At 33.1% G+C, this 11,553-nt stretch overlaps 3 protein-coding genes across 7 annotated transcripts; all 3 read right to left on the bottom strand.

The window, feature by feature from the left end:
- Positions 1-71: 71 nt before the first annotated feature.
- LOC149735845 (regulation of nuclear pre-mRNA domain-containing protein 1B-like) lies at positions 72-1,550 on the bottom strand. Its single transcript, XM_089878441.1, has one exon. The coding sequence runs from the start codon at positions 1,358-1,360 to the stop codon at positions 338-340; it is 1,023 nt and encodes a 340-aa protein (XP_089734567.1). The 5' UTR covers positions 1,361-1,550; the 3' UTR covers positions 72-337.
- Positions 1,551-1,945: 395 nt separating this feature from the next.
- LOC149735844 (uncharacterized) lies at positions 1,946-5,172 on the bottom strand. 3 transcript variants are annotated; one of them, XM_089878443.1, is made up of 7 exons: positions 5,024-5,172; positions 4,783-4,938; positions 4,262-4,484; positions 3,309-3,456; positions 2,926-3,055; positions 2,430-2,552; positions 1,946-2,189 (listed from the first exon to the last, which is right to left on the bottom strand). In XM_089878443.1, exons 2-7 carry the CDS (start codon positions 4,883-4,885, stop codon positions 2,113-2,115), a joined length of 804 nt encoding a protein of 267 aa, XP_089734569.1. In that variant the 5' UTR covers positions 4,886-4,938; positions 5,024-5,172; the 3' UTR covers positions 1,946-2,112. The 3 variants fall into 3 exon arrangements, with proteins under 3 accessions (XP_089734569.1, XP_089734570.1, XP_089734571.1); XM_089878444.1 differs by having other exon boundaries at positions 3,324-3,456; XM_089878445.1 differs by having other exon boundaries at positions 2,448-2,552; positions 5,024-5,171.
- Positions 5,173-5,669: 497 nt separating this feature from the next.
- On the bottom strand, positions 5,670-11,549 carry LOC149735843 (N-acetylglucosamine-1-phosphodiester alpha-N-acetylglucosaminidase-like). 3 transcript variants are annotated; one of them, XM_089878433.1, is made up of 13 exons: positions 11,339-11,543; positions 10,838-10,996; positions 10,400-10,573; positions 9,844-9,993; positions 9,699-9,775; positions 9,372-9,438; positions 8,885-9,007; positions 8,365-8,580; positions 7,979-8,070; positions 7,521-7,697; positions 7,020-7,148; positions 6,711-6,792; positions 5,670-6,528 (listed from the first exon to the last, which is right to left on the bottom strand). In XM_089878433.1, the coding sequence occupies exons 1-13, from the start codon at positions 11,410-11,412 to the stop codon at positions 6,183-6,185; spliced, it is 1,866 nt and encodes a 621-aa protein (XP_089734559.1). In that variant the 5' UTR covers positions 11,413-11,543; the 3' UTR covers positions 5,670-6,182. The 3 variants fall into 3 exon arrangements, with proteins under 3 accessions (XP_089734559.1, XP_089734560.1, XP_089734561.1); XM_089878434.1 differs by lacking the exon at positions 10,400-10,573 and having other exon boundaries at positions 11,339-11,549; XM_089878435.1 differs by lacking the exon at positions 6,711-6,792 and having other exon boundaries at positions 6,309-6,528; positions 11,339-11,548.
- Positions 11,550-11,553: the final 4 nt, after the last annotated feature.

The raw sequence follows: 11,553 nt of genomic DNA, 5'->3' as shown, positions 1-11,553 counted from the left end.
AATTAAGAGGCCTCTGTATGATGGAACTTGATACACAGGATATATGGTAACAATTATTAACGTATATACAATCTGAAACAATATGGTACAATTAAGTTTAATTGAAAACCATGTTCATGTTGGAGGAAAAAGAAATTAAACATTGGTTTTTAAAAAAATGAAAGTATTCTACAAATGGTCTGCGGAATTTCTAATTTGGAATGAAATTCATTTTTTTTTACTTTTACACTGCTTGGAAAAAGCAGCACTGTAAATTGCGGTAGTTGAGTTTGGTTGACATGATATACAAAATGGCAGAGACAGGTATGTTAGGAAGCATAAAATCTTAAAAACTTGTTTAATTAAACAAGTCACCAGCAGAAGGAAGAGGGGCAAGTCCACCAGTGACACTCGGTAGCATTGTCAAATCTGGTAAGTTTTGAATGTGAGATTTTAGCTCTTTTCGGACTTCAGACACCTTTGCCAGTTTTTCTCGATAATTAGCGAGTTTTTGTTCAGATTCTTGCAGAAGACTTTTCTGTTGTCGAACAAAATCAGCCAGCATTCTTGCAACTTGTCTACGGTCATCAATCTCGGCAACTAAACGTCCGTTGTACTCTGCTAGCAGCAAGCAAGCCTCATCTACAGTGGTAGAAAGGCGGTCAGCAGTTTCTCGATCCGTGATTCTTTCAAGGCGAGAAACATCCTGCACCTCAGGAGGAAGGCTAGCTATCTTCTCTCTTACAACTGCATCACTGGATGCGGAGTTTTCCAGCTCCATGAGGACTTTAGCAAGCTCATCTGCATCAGGAGGATCGCGAGGAGACAATGTAAGATAATCATCATCTTCTGTTTGATGTATCAGTTCATCTAACCGACTTTTTTTTAACAAGGGTTCAAAATCTTTTTCTTCCTGTTTTATTTTTGCGTTTTCTTTTGCTTTTTCACCAACTACCACCAAGTCTTTTGAATTTTTTGTTCTCAATACTTTATTCACAGATTGACTGATTTGTTTTATGTAATCAGCTTCATATACACTTCTTTCAACCCATATACTGAGCATTCTTTCAATTGCTGACTTAGTTTTACCATCAGCATGCTTTGCAACATGTGTGAAGGCCGTTATTAAAACTCCTCCAAATGCTTTTGTAAACTCTGTGCTCTTTTTGCGACTATTTTGTATGACATCGTTTGCTAAATACAGGAACGTAAGCTTTTTATCAATTTTCGCTTTAATTAACTCTGTCTGCCATACTTGTACAATTGTTCTTGCGTGCTTTCGATGGTGAATCACCCACAAAGACAATGTCTGTATGCTTTGTTGGGAATTATTGAGTTCTCCCAATTTCTTGGTTAGGGCACTTTCAGAAAAACTAGACATCTCCGCTTTTCTTTACGCTTCAATTCCCCGCATTACACGAAATATACAGTAACGCTGCTAAAAGAGCACGACTAGTTAATAAGTAGCTAAGATAAATAGTGTAAAATATTTTAAACAATAACATAAACAAACATGACACGACACGCGAACAAGCGACGTTCCTGCAGCTGAATTGGAAAACGAGGTTTGGAAAAGATAAAGAAAAACAGCTAGGAGTTGTAACATTACTGGCCATTCGTGACAGGTGGTTAATGCCACTTGACACCATCGAGCATTTTTACAAAAGTTTCTATTTTTAATAAAATACCACTCACAATAAACTTTCTTAAACAAATTAGAATTCTTAAACAAATTAGACAAATTCCTAAACAAATTAGAACTAAAATAAAATAATATTATGCTAAAAAAATTACAATTCCTGCTGAATATTTTCATTTCATTATAAGCAAAGTAAATAAAACCAACTTTTTGGTTTTAAATTCTTTGCCTAAAAGTGTATTAATACCATATGCTAGCCATTTGGTACCCTTTTTAAAACTTAATGTTATTGCTGGCTTCTTTTCTCTAACACAACAACAACAAAAACAAGGAACAAATAATTTATTTTACACAACGACAAACGTTATATCTCCTTGAACAACACACCAGAATAACCAACAAGATAGCGAACCATTGCCAACATCTTGAACCTTCACTCTTGGCGCATACATTTTACCACAGCTTGCAATTAGATGCAACTAAAACACAATCCTTCAATCTGAGTCCGATTCCGAATCTGAGTCACTAAGTCGTAGATCGTCATGAAGACTTTTGAAGTCAGAATTTAATGCTAAATAAAACAAAAAAACAAGTTGTAACTTACTAATGAATACCCTACACAGTACACACAGTTTTCACCTCTTGTCTAAATTCTTTTTACAAACAGTTTAATTTTATTGAGAAAGCAAGAATATTATTTTAACCCAAGCTTCATTGGTTAGTATTATATTTGAATTATAAGGAATACAGCATGTTGTTTTATGATGCAAATAATTCATCATACTCCTTTAAATTAAAAGCATTGAATAACCTTTTATGTATATTTTACCATCATCAAGCTTTTTTGAGCATTCCAAACTACTGGTTGAATCATCTGAACTTGAACTTCCCGAACTGCTCGAATCATCATCATCCGAACTACTCAGTGTTCCTGCTACAATATATATAAAAAAACATTTCAAATCCTTTGAAGAGTTTTATTACCATATTAAAATTTTCAAATCATCATCAACTACAAACTCTCAAACAGACAAAATATTTTTTACGCCTGAAAGTTGATTTTTTTCATTTTTTAAACTTGTTTACCACAATACTGTGTTTCTAGACAAGATTTGTAAAACTGTTGGTAAGTTTATTGAAAAGACACAGATGCTTTTTCCCAGCAATTCATAAGATAGCTTGTTTGGGCCACAGTTTGACACCGTGAGTAAAGAGTGTAATGATTTTAATAAAAAGACACTGACTAATCAAATGCATTACAGTTAGTATAGAGATAACAACACTTTAAACACACCATGCGAACTTACCATTACCGGTTGTTTCATGTTTCTGGACAACAGGTTCGTGTACCTCTTGAGGTGGTGGGTTCCGTATGTCATATTCTGATGGTTGATTGTTTATCACTCTTGGTATTCCATAAGCTTCATCATCATTATCCTATAGCATGGCATTATATATAAGTTACTAATATATATATATATATGTTACTTAAAATTTATAGGTTACTTCATTTAAATTTGTCTGTTTAGATTAGGCTGTTCAAGCATCTGGTATAAAAAAAACACAATATCAGATTACCAGTCTTTAAAATTCCTCTTGCTTTACCACAGCAACATAACTGCCATGGCAGCTCAACTTATCACAGCAATTTGTAACAAATTTTATAAACTGCATAAAATGTAATCCTTACATCGCATTTCTTAACTTCAGGAAGAACATGGGCTTGTTTCACCAGTTTTTGAATCGCACTCTTTTTCGTGGCCTTTTTCTTGGGCATTTTCAAAGGATTTGCTGGAGGTAAAGTGCTGGTTTGTTGTGGCTTAATGTTTCCAGCTTGTCTGTAATAAAAGTGTATGTATAGTTGGTTTGACTGATTAAATGATTTTCATACTTATAGGCATCATGGATGCATTGAATCTATATAGTAGTTTTGTATATTTTATAGGTCACAGTTATTCTTCTAAAAGATCAACATTAGTATTTTACAATGTGCAACATTTTAAATTTGTAAAGAAAAACATATTTTTAAATGTTAAAAAAATATTTGATTGAATGTGTAGCGGTTGAGGGTGCTCCGAGCACAAATATTTAATATATATAATTATCTAAATTTAACTTAATGCATAAAGATTGAATTTTGCGTTGTGTAACTTTAACAGCTGGCCAGCTGGCATAATGTGTATGCGCCTGGATTGTTTCCTGTAACCCATGTATAACAATGCTTCTTTATATACAATGCTGGGAGACTTTGCCCTGTGACAGTGCTGAGAGACTTTGCCTTGCTGTATAATGTGTATAATGTTTTCTCGTGTATAACGCTTCCTCTCGCCTTGGGAGTTCTCGCCTTTGAGTTATCTCCTTTATAAGCCCTGCCCTGTACTGTACAGCTAGGCAGTGTGAGCCTGGACCTGTACTGTACAGCTAGGCAGTGTGAGCCTGGACCAGCCAGTTGGAGGCCGGAGAGTATCGTGACGTCGTTGTTGTTTTGTCGTTGTAACCCGAACTGTTTTGTTGAATAAACTGAGTTTTGAACCTGGACATGTTATGGAGTCGGACTGTGGGCTAACGTCTTATCACTTGACGCCCACAAATGTAAACAACTATGCACAAACAGTTCTTTTATAGATTATCAAATATACTAACCTTGTCTTTTTCACTTGTATTTGTGATGTTATTCTTTCTAAAGTAAAACTCCCACTTGTAGGATCATATATTAAAACACATTCCTTTTGGACTGGTTTCTTTGAACCTTTATAAACACTTTGTGATCCTTGTGAATGAGGCAAAGTAACTGTAACATCATTATTTTCGCCAACATCCATTTGACCTTCTTGGTTTAAATCAACAGAGGCAGGTTTAAAGTCATCTGTGTAACAATATTAATAAATTAAACATAACCTGTAGTTAAATACAGATTGAGATTAATATATAGACTTTTAGAGAAACATAAAAAAGGACAAGTGGACCATTAGGCCTGGCCTGTACAATATTTGCTTAAAAAACTGTAATGCGTAAACAGAAAACTGGGCCAGTATAACAGAAGTTACGCTACAATAGTCCAGTGGTCACTTTCCGAAAGAAGAAACATGTTTCATATTATTTATACATTGTTTCGTAAAGACCAAAATAGGTTTATGTTGATACTTCCTGACAAAACAACTTACATCTAACAGTATGAAAGGCAGTTCTCTTCTTTTTACGAAATGTATTTCCCATTTCAATTGTATGAACTGTCCCATCGTTAGAAAACATTAAATTTGAATCCATCTTGTCAGACACAATTTATGATTGATAGTTGTCAGAAACTCAGACTTAAGCCTCTAAAAAAACAACGTTGAGTAATAACCAATAACGCATCGACTTCAAACAAGTTCGTGTCAAAATCAAACTACAACTAACCAATACCTTAAATTAGTTGCGTAGTTTTCTGTTTGTGTTGTGTCTCATAACAGAACACAAAGTTTTTCACAGCGGTACTTCCCAGTTTCCGTTTCTTGACCGTCTCCCCGATCAAGACATTACATTATAGATGATCTCTATTACAAATCTGTTTGCAGTGTTTCCTTTTGATTTCAAAGTACAAATTAAGCAGCAAAAAACTACTTACCTTCAAAATTTTAAATGAGATCCAAGTAGATTTACACAATAAAACAATTGGCCAAACTAACTTATCTTAAAAAAAACTGCTTAATCTAACTTATCTGCTAATTTAAGTTATGAACTTTTACATACAATATCAGGACATTTAAAATTTCAGTTTGTTACTTAATTGGATTATTTAAAGTGTTTAACTGACACAATCCATTATGTATATTACAAAATGTCACTACCATAACACTTATCAAAGTATCACCATCTGCTCACCAGTACCAAATTCTCCAAACCATTTTTGGATTAATTAGACAATCCATAGTTGGAAGCTATGGTATTGGTGTTCGTTTTACTGGTGAGAAAACATTAATTTGTTAAGTAGCTATTAAAGAAAAACAATAAACTATTCCCTTGATGGCTATAATAATACTGAACTACTGCTGGAGGCAATGAAATGCAATTAAAGAATTTTACAAGTTTGTTATAGTGTTGTTGAAGTTTGCAATTACAGTTAGAGCAAGGTACAATATAAGAAAAGTTAAACAGGTGTTAAGGCATGAAAATACATCAAAATAAAGTCACCAAAATCTATTGCACCAAAAGGAAGTACATTGGAAAACAGTATCACTACCATGTTAACAAAAATATAATACATAAAATATTTTTGTATCTGAAACTCAAGTACATCAAAAAATGCATACTGTACACTCAGTGAAACTTGGGCTAAGGAAAGATTGTCATAGCGCAGCACTGCATGTGTGTTGCGGTAAATTATTGTCATTTTTGCATAAGGTTACAAACAATACATTTGACATTATTTATATTCGCAGCTAGCTTAATTCTAAATAAAAACCAAAGAAAAGGCAACAAATGGAATCCGCTTATTAAAATGAATACAAGGGCATAAGGTGTAATGTAAAGTAAAACTAATATGTTTGTATGATCAATATATTAAAACGAGCAAGGCTTATCATTAAGTAGGAGACAGCAAACTTAATTCATGATATTCTCCACTATCAGAGTTATCAGCAGCAACCCTTTCATATCCGTTCGACCAGAAGTGCTTCATTTTTAGTTTCACCATTTCACGAAACTTAGCTTTTACTTCTTCGCTTCTGGACTTTAAAGAAGCAACACGTTGTGGGGAAGGTAGACTTGTAGATGAAGCTGTATGTTCAGTATCATCCGTTACAATCTCGTATTCTTCAACCTCTTGCTCTACTTTGTTAGAGATATGTCGTTGCCATAGAAGTATAAAGTTGACACACATGCTTATTACAAGCAACAACGATATTGTGCAAATCAAACTAAGAAGGCGGCTGCAACAACAAAGTTATGTTTTTAGTAAAGACAAGCTATAACATATACAAGATATGGCTTTTTTTCTTATGTACATTTAGTCATTTTTTTGCTATTTTTTTATAAAACTTAAGATGTATTACAATCTGAATAAATACTAAGGTTTTAAACAAAATAATAGGATGACTGACATTAAACTTACGCGTAAAGTTCTTCATTAGATAAACCCTCATATACAACTTGTTGCTTGTTCCTGTTACCCATTGACTCAATACATGAAGAAACTGAAAATTACACACTGAATGTATTAATTACTAAAGTATCTAGTATGCTGCTTCTGGAGCCATGGCAAACTGGTTAGTCATCTGTCTTTAGCTTTACCGATTCGGTGCTTGATGGTATTACAATTGTGAGTGTGTGTCCTTTGCACCGTCACTCCAGAAAAACTATGTTACATTCATTTCTTTAAGTTTATGCACCAATAATAGCAATCTTAAACTACATTACAAACCTTCTGCAATCTCTTGGGTTCTACTATTATTGTAATTTCCACATTTACCAGTGACTGCATCACAAAAACAGGATTCCCCACAATGACATTGAAATTGACAATTCTTACCATATTTCCAAGGTAGACAAACTGTTAATTTTGTAAAAATATTTAAAGATAAAACACATATAATGAATTAAATTAAGTAACTATCCACAATTAAAAAGCAGACACTTTTGTTTTTTATGGTATAAAACTGTAAATATAACGGTTATGTAAAATATAACACAAAATGAGTTAAACGCAAACATACATCGCTAAGAATACTATTGCATGTTAAAGTATATGTATACTAATGAATGGTATAGTACATTACATATTTGATGTCTCTTAAGCTGGCACGAAGTGCCCATGTTATATTGACTCTCGTTTTCTGGCCACGAGAAATAAATTAAGTTATATTTATTGATTCATTCAATGTTGCCAAAATGCCTATACAGCATACTTTGTCATTCTACCAACCTGTACTACACCTATCTCCATGAAAACCAGCTTCACACTCACAATCTCCATTCACTGGATCACAAACCCCATGTTCAGAACATTTACATTCCTGAGTGCAATTTCTTCCATACATTGTGCCATTACATGGGATGTCACAAGCTGTGGAACTCCACCCAGCATTACACACACAACCACCTATATAATGAAAACTGCTTATATATACTATCAATTATACTATATGTTATATTATATGTAGCATAATAGATCTCATATATATAAGAAATTAGAATTATACCACTATAATAAAAATATACTAATGCTTATATTTACATAAAGTTAAACAAATGTAAATAATAAGCAGTAATACAAACGTAAACATGATGTTCTATGACAAAAAAATATTACAACCCAACACTCAAATCCCTTGATCTAAAAACTAGCACTGAAAAATTATAAAATTGTGCGATATCTCATACTTGCAGTGCAGTGTCCATGATCAGAGCAGTTATGTTTTCCACATGATAACTCATTACATGATGATCCAACATAATTTTCATGACACTGACATCTGAATATAGAAATTATAATTATATATAATTATAACACTTACTCTATTTGCAAAAAGCTGTTTTTATGACAGTCATTTCCAGCCATGCGAGGATAAGCAACTTACATTAAATCTCTAGTTTGAAACTCTTCAAACAATAGTAAACATCCTAATATGTAAAAATCAAAAAAAAGGGAATAACAGCCAAATGACGAGCGTTAATGTAATAGCTAAAAGATATTGAAAAAAGTGCCAGTGAAGCGTGGTAGTGCCAGTTATTAAATAAATACAAAATGGTAACAAATTGTCTTATACCTTCCATGAATACACTCTCCATTCTCACAGTGTTGGTCACATATAGGTGAATGTGCGCACACAATGGTTGATATTGCTCTCGCACATCTCCATTGCGGATTTCCCTTACAATGGTCAGATGGTGTGTTAGCTAAAGTGCCATTTATCACCAGTGTTGCCGACCCTCCACCATCAAGATTGATCGCATTGACAAGGTGAAGATCTTCTATCAAAAACCTGATGGGAAACACTGGGTACATAAATCTTTAGTCTAGAAAGTGTAGAAACCTTAAACTTGAAAAAAATAAGGCATTTACTTTCTAAATTTTATATACCAAAGCATCCTTTTCAGTTTTATGTTCAAGAGTTAAATTATCACACTTTACAAGGATTCAAATTGTGTGTATAAACATCTTATTTGTTTTAATCCAAAATTTTAAGCAAAATTGAAAATGACTTTTTGTTTATTACGATGTTTCTTATGCAAACACAAATAAAACTTTCTAACAAAAACAACCATTTATAAAACACAAACACCCACTTTGAGAATGAATTTAAGTTAACTCCTCTTGCTCCAGTTTGTCCATCTACTTGCACAAGAACAACCCGTCCATGTTTATCGTGACCAATAGCTGTACGTGCTGACTGAACATCACTGAAGTATCTGTGGTAATATGTTTTCATGTATGCCAGGTTATTAATGAATGAATGTAATTTGTTTATCGAGTGGCAGGGCAGGGATAGTCATTATAACATGGGTGTCTAGTTTTATACACCTAGTGCCTGCCTACAAGTTACCATGTATGTAACATGTGCCAGATGCGTAGATGATCATTTTTCTTGGCATTTCATACTTTTTGACAATTTAGACATCCCATGCTAGTAAAGATCTTGCCCAAGGAGAGCCACAATAGGAGCAGCGAGCTTTGAACCTATAACTCCTGGGATAGAGGCAGACACGCTAACCACTACCACAGCTCCAGAACTATTATAAAAAAACTAGGTTAAAAACCTAAATAACTTCCAACCTCAAAGTTCCAGTTTCTTCTGTATCAGAACTCTCCATTGAAACTGATTCTTCAACAAATGAAGTTCCTGAAAATCGCAACTTGATTGGCACAAATAGAGAATACATACTATAGTATATATAATAATATAATAATAACTTTATTAAATTGTCTCTTACTCTCTTCGATAACATTAGTGAACATCTAGAAATATTTAAATGAAAAAAAAGAGACTATAGCGACAAAACAACAGTTGTTAAAACAGGCTTACAGTTAAAAACATATTTATATTTAACTGGAAGAAAATGAGCGTGGTCACTACACGCTAGAGTACATCTATATACTTACCATTTCTAACAAGCCATATCACCCCACCAACCAAATTTGTAAAATTCAATCGTCTCAAATCAGCATCAGATATATACCTAAAGAACAAATTCTTTCATTAAAATACATACCTAAAAACAAAATTTCAAAATCAGAATTTCCTTACCCCACTACTATAGAACCATTGGATAAAATACCGAAATGTGCATTAGTAGCATCTGTGGTGTGCAACGTTCTACCTCTAGATATAACATTACCAAGACAGGATTGTGTTTTTGTGTTAAAATAACCACCGTTTTGAGCGACAAAGCACTGCCTGCAATGTAGATATGATTTTGTTTTAAAGTTTTAAAGTTGCTTTTTGCATCTTATACTTGGATAACAAATGTTTGAATATTTATACAGTATACTATATAATCTAGTTTTAATATCTGGTGTCTAGAATCATTATTGACATTTATTATTGTTCCTAGTAACCTTTGATCAGCATATTCATTAATTCAATTAGAAAATTTACCTAAATTTCTTTGGAATATGTACAACCAGAAAACAAAAATTTTCTATTACACTCAGTGGCGCAGCCAGAAAAAAATTTTAAAGAGAAGGTATTATTTTTACTTTTTTTTAAAAAAAGGGGGTATTTAGCCCAAAACCCCCATGGCTGTGCCATTGCCAACACAAGTACCCTTGACCAACACAAGTACCCTTGAGTCTTGACCTACCCCCTCCTTGCTGCGTTCACTGAAGTATCAAGTTGATTATCCTGACAACCACCATAAGTGGCTTCCAACACACTAAAGGTCTTAGATGGATTGTATATTGTGGTGACATGGCCATACACATGGTTTTTGTTGTATGTACTCCATTGGTTTAAAGCAATGTCTGATACAAAGTATCTAAACACAAGGAATTGAAATATAGTGATAAGTTTATGTATGAATTTTCTGGTCAGTTTCAACACAAATATAAAAGTCTAAATGTATGTTACAATTTTTTTAAACGTTTTTGTTTAAAAATAAAACCAATTTCAATGATTAGAAGTTAAAGAAATACACTAATTTTAAGTCAAGAGATTATAAAAATAAACCAACTTTAAATCAGAGTTGGAAAATACACTAACCTAAATTACAATTGCAAACAAACAACATACATATAGATACCTGGTATTAGTAACTGGAAATAAATTTTCTGAAGAATGAGCATTGTATGTGAGGTATGTATTGTTATGTAACAATGGGTGTATATCTCGGGTGGTTCGTGATGATTGAACGGGTGAATGGTGAGCAGGGTAAGGAGAAAGGAGATCATCGTTCAATGATCTGGATTAACATAACATAATTTTCATTTGACTTTTCGAAAACGATAACGGAGATGATGTTATTTAAAGAAAGACAAGAGGGGATAGACAGCAAAACAACTGTTAACATAATTTTAAATGTAATGAATAAATGTAACTTGCTGTATTTTCGCGTGGCCGAAAAACGACAGTCGTTATAACACGGGTGTTCATACACCTTGTGTCAGCTTACAAGTTACCGTGTATGTTACTTTGTAGGTAAATTTTTCAATTTTTATAATCTTTTAAAAAAATGGCAAGAGTAAATGTAATGTAAATGTATTTTCAAATTTTACAATGTTTCCAACAAAATTCCAACACTTACTCGTATTCCATTGCTGAAGCTAAACCATTAGCCAGAATGTAAGGTAGAAGACAAATTAAAAAGGCTCTCATCATACATTATACACCAGTTCTATTTTATAATCTCACTTTTCAATTATTTTTTTACAGTTTTAATTTTTCCATTTTTGCAAAGGGGAATACCCGAACGATATCATGAGCAAAAACATCATGGAAATGAAGCATAGAAATGTCATA

The sequence above is a fragment of the Ciona robusta genome, chromosome 5 (genome assembly GCF_009617815.1).
Source record: "Ciona robusta chromosome 5, ASM961781v2".
NCBI classification, from domain to species: Eukaryota; Metazoa; Chordata; class Ascidiacea; order Phlebobranchia; family Cionidae; genus Ciona; species Ciona robusta.
This window is presented reverse-complemented; position numbering and strand designations above follow the sequence as displayed.

What these genes read in the sequence shown, in the direction of transcription:
- LOC149735845 (XM_089878441.1), bottom strand. Translation starts at nt 1,360, where the DNA reads ATGTCTAGTTTTTCTGAAAGTGCCCTAACCAAGAAATTGGGAGAACTC.
- LOC149735844 (XM_089878443.1), bottom strand. Translation starts at nt 4,885, where the DNA reads ATGGATTCAAATTTAATGTTTTCTAACGATGGGACAGTTCATACAATT. An exon ending in TGCCTTTCATACTGTTAGAT is followed by an intron (nt 4,485 to 4,782) that starts GTAAGTTGTTTT and finishes ATTGTTACACAG; the next exon opens with ATGACTTTAAACCTGCCTCT. An exon ending in TGGTAAAATATACATAAAAG is followed by an intron (nt 2,190 to 2,429) that starts GTTATTCAATGC and finishes TGTTTTATTTAG; the next exon opens with CATTAAATTCTGACTTCAAA.
- LOC149735843 (XM_089878433.1), bottom strand. Translation starts at nt 11,412, where the DNA reads ATGATGAGAGCCTTTTTAATTTGTCTTCTACCTTACATTCTGGCTAAT. An exon ending in AATGGTTCTATAGTAGTGGG is followed by an intron (nt 9,776 to 9,843) that starts GTAAGGAAATTC and finishes TTTGTTCTTTAG; the next exon opens with GTATATATCTGATGCTGATT. An exon ending in AACCCAAGAGATTGCAGAAG is followed by an intron (nt 6,793 to 7,019) that starts GTTTGTAATGTA and finishes TGTAATTTTCAG; the next exon opens with TTTCTTCATGTATTGAGTCA.